Below are 7,034 nucleotides of genomic sequence, written 5' to 3'. Positions count from 1 at the left end.
TCCCTACATTTTTTCTTTCCACTGCTTTCTGATGGTTCCTTTCTGAATTGTTTCGGAGGCTAATGTCATAATTGCTCTGAACCTACTTAGGAAGGTAAGGGGGTAAACAATATTCTATTTTTAGCTTTTCATTTTATACCTTTGACTTTTTTTTTTTTCGCGGTATGCGGGCCTCTCACTGTTGTGACCTCTCCCGTTGCGGAGCACAGGCTCTGGACACGCAGGCTTAGCGACCATGGCTCACGAGCCCAGCCGCTCCGCGGCATGTGGGATCTTCCTGGACGGGTCACGAACCCGTGTCCCCTGCATTGGCAGGCGGACCCTCAACCACTGTGCCACCAGGGAAGCCCTCTTTGACTTTTTTTTTATATCTGATTTTTTTAAGTGAACTTTCCTGACAAACATACTTATATTGTTAAGTATGCTTGCCCAGAATCAACCTCTTCACAGTTGGTTTAATGACACTCATATTCCTTTTAGGAGATGGCTAGGTTAGAGAAGTGAAATATTTTATTTTCTTCTTTTTTCCCACTCTGTTTTTTAAAAAATCATTTATAAATCATGTCAGCTTAGTATTAACCTACATGGCATGCCTCTCCACCTGTGTGGGCATGAAGTGAAGCTGCTCACTCACCATCTTCTCCCTGCCTTTTCCCCACCAAACCATTTTGTCCCCTCCAGGCCAGTCTAAAGAAATGATAATTTAGGGCTTCCCTGGTGGTGCAGTGGTTGAGAATCTGCCTGCCAATGCAGGGGACATGGGTTCGATCCCTGGTCCGGGAAGATCCCACGTGGGGCAGACCAACTAAGCCCATGTGCCACAAGTACTGAGCCTGTGCTCTAGAGCCCGTGAGCCACAACTACTGAGCCCGTGACCTGCAACTACTGAAGCCTATGTGCCAAAGCCTGTGCTCTGCAACAAGAGAAGCTACCGCAGTAAGAAGTCCACGCACCACAACAGAGTAGCCCCCACTCATGGCAACTAGAAAAAGCCCACGCACAGCAACAAAGACCCAACACAGCCAAAAATAAATAAATAAAATAAATATTAAAAAAAAAGATAATTTACAAAATAAACTGTGATAAAAGAAAATGTGAATAAAAATTTTATCTTCTAGGTTTTATTTCTAGCTTGCCTTCATTTTCTATATGGAGCCATCTCCTATATTCTGTTACTATGAAAAGAACACTGCATAATGGTATTGACAGTATTAACAATCTAAGAGGATGGGAAAGTAATGAACATTTGCTGAGTACCTATTGTTTGCTGGGAATCACTCTAGGTGCATTATATAAACTATCTTGCTAAGTCCTCCATCCAGCCCTGGAGAGATATTAATATGTCAATTTTTGGACAAGGAAATCTAAGCTCAGTGACTTGCTGAAAACCACATGGCTGGTAGTGGAAGAGCTGAGAGTCCCCCTAGGATTGGCAAATGCAACCGTAGTATATTTCTGGAGAATATGGTTTCTTCTGGATGACATTTGAAAATTCCACTTCTTTTGTTATTTTTTTTAAATTTTTTAAAATTTTTATTGCGGTACACAGGCCTCTCACTGTTGTGGCCTCTCCCGTTGTGGAGCACAGGCTCTGGACGCTCAGGCTCAGCGGCCATGGCTCACGGGCCCAGCCGCTCTGCGGCATGTGGGATCTTCCCAGACTGGGGCACGAACCCATGTACCCTGCAGCAGCAGGCAGACTCTCAACCACTGCGCCACCAGGGAAGCCCTGGAAAGGTTTTAAATTTATTTTAAATTTGCAGTAGTGTGTTTTTGATGTTAGTATCATATTCTTGCTCTTGTACCCAAATTATAGCAGGGTTACCACTGACATGCACTTATATTTACTTAAAGGCAAATGTGCCTGCTGTCCTGGGTCAAAAATATATTTTTAAGTGTACTTGAGTTTTCCTGTGAAATAATTACAGTTTTTTTCCCCAAGGTTTACCTTATTTGCAAATGGAAAAGGCAGGGAAACCATGACTCTATTCTGCCCTCTAGAGCTATGTTAGCACATCCACTGTTAAAGGGTATGTGAACTTCACTTAGAGTTGTCTCAACTTGGGGCTGGACTAGCATTGAATATAATCCATTACTATACATATTGAATCATATTACAAACCTCATTTCAAATCTCTATATTGTATATTAGCCTCTATAGAGAATCCCAAGTAGATTCTCATGACGTTTGTTTTGTATTCACTTATTAATTCATTCACTTCCTATCTCATTCAAAAAGAAAAGTTAGAGGTAATTATGTCAGGACACTAAGCTAAAAATGTTCCATCTTCCTTTTTCTCCCCCTAAATTATAGCAGATAACTTCCTTGGTAGAGACTACTTATTAATATTTGGAGAGATAGAGAGAAGGGAAAAGAAATTAAAATTTACTCACTAAGTTGAGTAAAACACAAGGTGGACTAATTTGTCTACCAGATGTTTTAGTAATATTCCATGAGAAATTCCAAACTTGTGCAAATGTTGCGTCCTACTCGACAGCAAACTATATAGATTCAGGTGCCAGGGACTTGTAAACACAATGTCAGTGTTTGCTTGAAGTTTGAAGTAATTTTTCTTATAAGAAAAACAAATGTACAGTTCTGCCTTAAGAGGTCTCAGGAGACTCAATCTCAAGAGAATCTTCAATATAATCAATATACTCCTCACTGAAACATGTAATAGGATTGACAACAAAGGTATTGAAGGAGTTTTAAAATAATCCAAATATTTTAAACAACATTACTAAATCACAGCACAAATTCTATCATAAACTACTATATTAGGCACAGCACTTTGGGATGTAACCACTCACTTGCCATCATCATCATCAATTATGAGTAAAAACAAGTCACTTTTGTCAGCATCAACACTTCAGCTGTGAGTTTGATCATTTCTTTACAACAGGACTGTGTGTAAGCACAAAGTAAGGCTGTCATATTAAATATGTATATACACACACACAACCTTTATTATCATGGAAAGGAAACCCACTAGGCTTAAGGATCTCACGTAAATTTACAACTTATTTCTGCGTGCAGCACCTCTGGGCAATGCATTACATCATCTGAGTTACAGAATCCAGATCAAGCATATAGTCGAAGATCAGAATCACAGCCACACAACTGTCTGTCATTTTACAATATCATCTTTTCTGGAAGGAAGTCGTAACTTAATATTTTTTTATAGACTAAATCATATTTAAACACACTAAGGAAACCAAAGAAATGACGTTGGGCAAGTTATCTAACTTCTCCGTGTCTTGTTGCCGTATATCTAAAGTAGAGAGGGTACAGTCTACTTCAAAGGGTTGTTGTGGGGAAAAATGAGACAATGTATGTAAATAGCACTTGTCAAGGCACCACAGCCGGAATAGGTAGTATTATTGTGGTTATCATTGTTGGTTAAGGTGAAGATCACTGCCATGTGTGAAGAGTTAGCTCCTATTTACCAGGTCTTTCTATGTCAGGTTTTCTTTGGGCACAGTGTACAGCATCTGAGGTCGAGCACTTTGAACTTGGTAAAATTGCGCTATCTCATCACTGCCATCCGCAATATCCATATTTCGCTGTTATTATATTTTAGCCAAGTGCATGTCAGTGGAATTACAGACACGGAAGAAGAAAGAATTAAAGAAGCTGCTGCTTACATAGCCCAGAGGAATCTCCTTGCTAGAGAGGAAGGAGTCACGGCAGCCAAGCAGTCCACAGTATCCAAACAGTCCACGTCCATGCTTCGCCAGGAGGAAGGTTTTGAGAAGTCGAGGAAAGTTGCAATTCGAGAAAAGGCAGAACACCTGTCACTGAAAAAAACGGTAAAAAAAAGACAATTTAATATAACTTACAAAAGTAGAAATGCTACCACTATACATAAAGTAGATAACGAGTAAGGACCTACTGTATAGCACAGGGAACTCTGCTCAATACTCTGTAATGGCCTATATGGGAATAGAATCTAAAAAGAGTGGATATATGTATATGTATAACTGATTCACTTTGCTGCACAGCAGAAACTAACACCACATTGTAAATCAACTATACTCCAATAAATATTAATTTTAAAAAGTAGAAATGCATGTAACATTGTGTATATGTGTGTTAATATAGATTAATTAGCTTCAAATGAAGAAATATGTGGTCTTGCGGAGAAACAAAAGAAGGAAAAAGACATCAAAATGTATAGGTCAAAGAAAGACACACTTAATATTTAAATTCTGTGAAATTTTAGTTTCTATAGAAATTAAAGTTCTTGAAGAACCTTAAGAAATCCACCTTAGAGAAGTAAAATATGTTGCTCAGGCTTACAATGTTAAAAATTAAGTGATGTGTCTGTTTTCAAAAGGGGTGACGGGAATTCGTTTGAAATGAATGCAAAAGTAAGGCTCCACATGAAAAAAATGATCATTTTGATTTCTACATTACATTTTTGTAGCACGTTACTTTGATTTCATAATATGTTGATTTTTTTTTCAGTTAGAAGAAACTGAGGCATATCATAAAAAGTTGAATGAAGATAGTCTTCTCCATGCTCCTGAATTTGTCATTAAACCTCGTTCCCACACTGTTTGGGAGAAAGAAAATGTAAAATTACACTGCTCTGTAGCCGGCTGGCCAGAACCTCGGCTCACATGGTATGCTATCATTATGAAAATTTCTCATAGAATCGATTACTCAAAGTTAATTTTACCTCTTGTGGAAACATGTGACATTGTGAATATGCAAGAGTCAGTGAAAGCATCTACAAATTTGAATAGATTTTTTAAATAGTGAAGAAAGAATACATATATGGAAGGAAAGAAGAGTCTTGCATCCATTACGATTTATTATACTTTATAATCCTATTATACAAATGGGTCTTTATCTTATATAAAGTGTTAAAGTTTAGTCAGCATATTTATTTGGTATCATTTTGTGATGAGAAGTGATACCACCTTTTTAAAAGTACTTAAGACCCAGAGGGCTCCATCTCTACTCCTCACATGAGCTGAGGTCTTAATGTGTTTTCTAAAGCCAAAAAAAAGAGGTAGCTGTTACAACTATGGGGCCTGAAGAAATTTTTGTTCCATACGAATATGTTCCCCTTTTTTCCATCCATTATATATCCTATTGCAATTGTCAATGACTTTGTGATCCCTAAACTCAGAACTCTCCCATCATTCGGCATGAATGTCTGCCATAGAGAACAGAAGTCTGAAGAGGATTGTGGGCCAGTTTTTTTTTTTTTAACATCTTTATTGGGGTATAATTGCTTTACAATGGTGTGTTAGTTTCTGCTTTACAACAAAATGAATCAGTTATACATATACATATGTTCCCATATCTCTTCCCTCTTGCGTCTCCCTCCCTCCCTCCCACCCTCCCTATCCCACCCCTCCAGGCGGTCACAAAGCACCGAGCTGATCTCCCTGTGCTAACCAGTTTTAAAAGGCGTTTTCCATCAGGGGTATTTTGCATACAGTTCCCTTATCCTCGGGAGTGGCGGTAAATATGCCTTATGTCACAGTATAAACACTTCATAGAATAGCACTGTCACCCAAAGAGCGCCTCTCTCTTCCTCTCTTTTCTGTAATTTCTAATGTTCTTTGGACACCTGGCTAGCGTAATGGAGGTGGCTGACAAGATAAACTGCTAACTAAGGTTATTCTTAAGGAGCAGGTGGTGAGTTGTGTTTTTTTAAAATTTACCTGTGATATCAATCTGCCTGTGGTAATATTGGATTTACTTACAGTTTTTCTTGTATGTTAACTCTTTCCAGGGTTCTTGAGTTTGAAAACCAAAGAATGAAACCAAAGCCAGCTCTATATTACCAAGGCAAATAATTTATAGTAAACAAAGATGATAAATGTAGGAACATATTTAGATGAAAATGAAGTTTAAAAAATCAATTTCCAAGCTTTAAAAGTATAAGAGTATACTTTAGTAAGTTAGGAATCAGTCCATCTTTGCCCACCTTTCTCTCTACCTATAGAGTTGCACAAATTGGCCTATCAAAGGGACATTTCCTCTTAAAAAACTGATTACTTCCCACCTCAGAAAAAAATCCAAACTTTCCTATAGAAATACATAAAGAATAACAAATTTTTAACTCCAAGAAATATTACTTGAGATTCACTTTGTTATGAAGCAGAAACTAACACACCATTGTAAAGCAATTATACTCCAGTAAAGATGTTTAAAAAAAAAAAATTACTTGATGAGTAAAAAAAATTCTCATCTTTCATGAATTAAAATGTATTACCAATAAATGAATCATTGGAGTCCTTAAGTAGATATATTTATTACACAGTGTCCTATCTCTGTTTTCCTGATTTTTAAACATCAGAGTTAAAGATAATTTTCAAAAGAATACAAAGTAATCTCTAGGAGGTAAATATTAATTTCTTAAACATTTATTTATTCCGTTAAATACATAGCAACTAGAATAAAAACATGCCATGTACCACTGATGGTGTTACTAAGCCAGAGTAATGGGGCTCTACAAAGGCAGAGCTCTAATTCTGTTAAAGATTAAACTCCTTACATAGTGCTTTGTGGGCTGAAAAAGGAGTGATTTAAAAACAAACAAAAATAAGCAAATGAGTAAATATGTTTATGTTAAAAAAATAAAAACAAACAAAAAAGATTAAAACGCCACAGAAAAAATATGAGATGACTAAATTGTCAACCCGTAAAACTCCAGTCAAATTGGAAAATAGAAATACTGTCAGTTTTTGGTTTTTCTTTTTTGGCTGAGTTGGGTCTTTGTTGCTGCATGCGGGCTTTTCTCTAGTTGTGGCGAGCAGGGGCTATTCTTCGTTGCAGTCGCAGCCTTCTCATTGCGGTGGCTTCTCTTGTTGCCGGGTTCGGGTTCTAGGCACGTGGGCTTCAGTAGTTGTGGCACATGGGATCAGTAGTTGTGGCTCGCGGGCTGTAGAGCGCAGGCTCAGTAGTTGGGGCGCATGGGCTTAGTTGCTCCGTGGCACATGGGATCTTCCCGGACCAGGGCTCGAACCTGTGTCCCCTTCATTGGCAGGCGGATTCTCAACCACTGTGCCTCCAG

The 7,034-nt window shown here is 38.1% G+C and overlaps 1 protein-coding gene across 1 annotated transcript in view; it reads left to right on the top strand.

Moving 5' to 3' along the window:
• MYOM1 (myomesin 1) overlaps positions 1–7,034 on the top strand; it is a 137,548-nt gene that overhangs the window by 21,986 nt on the left and 108,528 nt on the right. Inside the window, exons 3-4 of the mRNA XM_007456559.1 lie at positions 3,582–3,810; positions 4,469–4,626. Of these exons, the coding sequence (XP_007456621.1) occupies positions 3,582–3,810; positions 4,469–4,626 (387 nt within the window). The remainder of the gene's footprint in view (positions 1–3,581; positions 3,811–4,468; positions 4,627–7,034) is intronic.

Source organism: Lipotes vexillifer, unplaced genomic scaffold, assembly GCF_000442215.2.
Source record: "Lipotes vexillifer unplaced genomic scaffold, Lipotes_vexillifer_v1.1 scaffold429, whole genome shotgun sequence".
NCBI lineage: Eukaryota > Metazoa > Chordata > Mammalia > Artiodactyla > Lipotidae > Lipotes > Lipotes vexillifer.
Note: the sequence above shows the minus strand (reverse complement) of the source record. Positions and strands in the feature narration are given on the sequence as shown.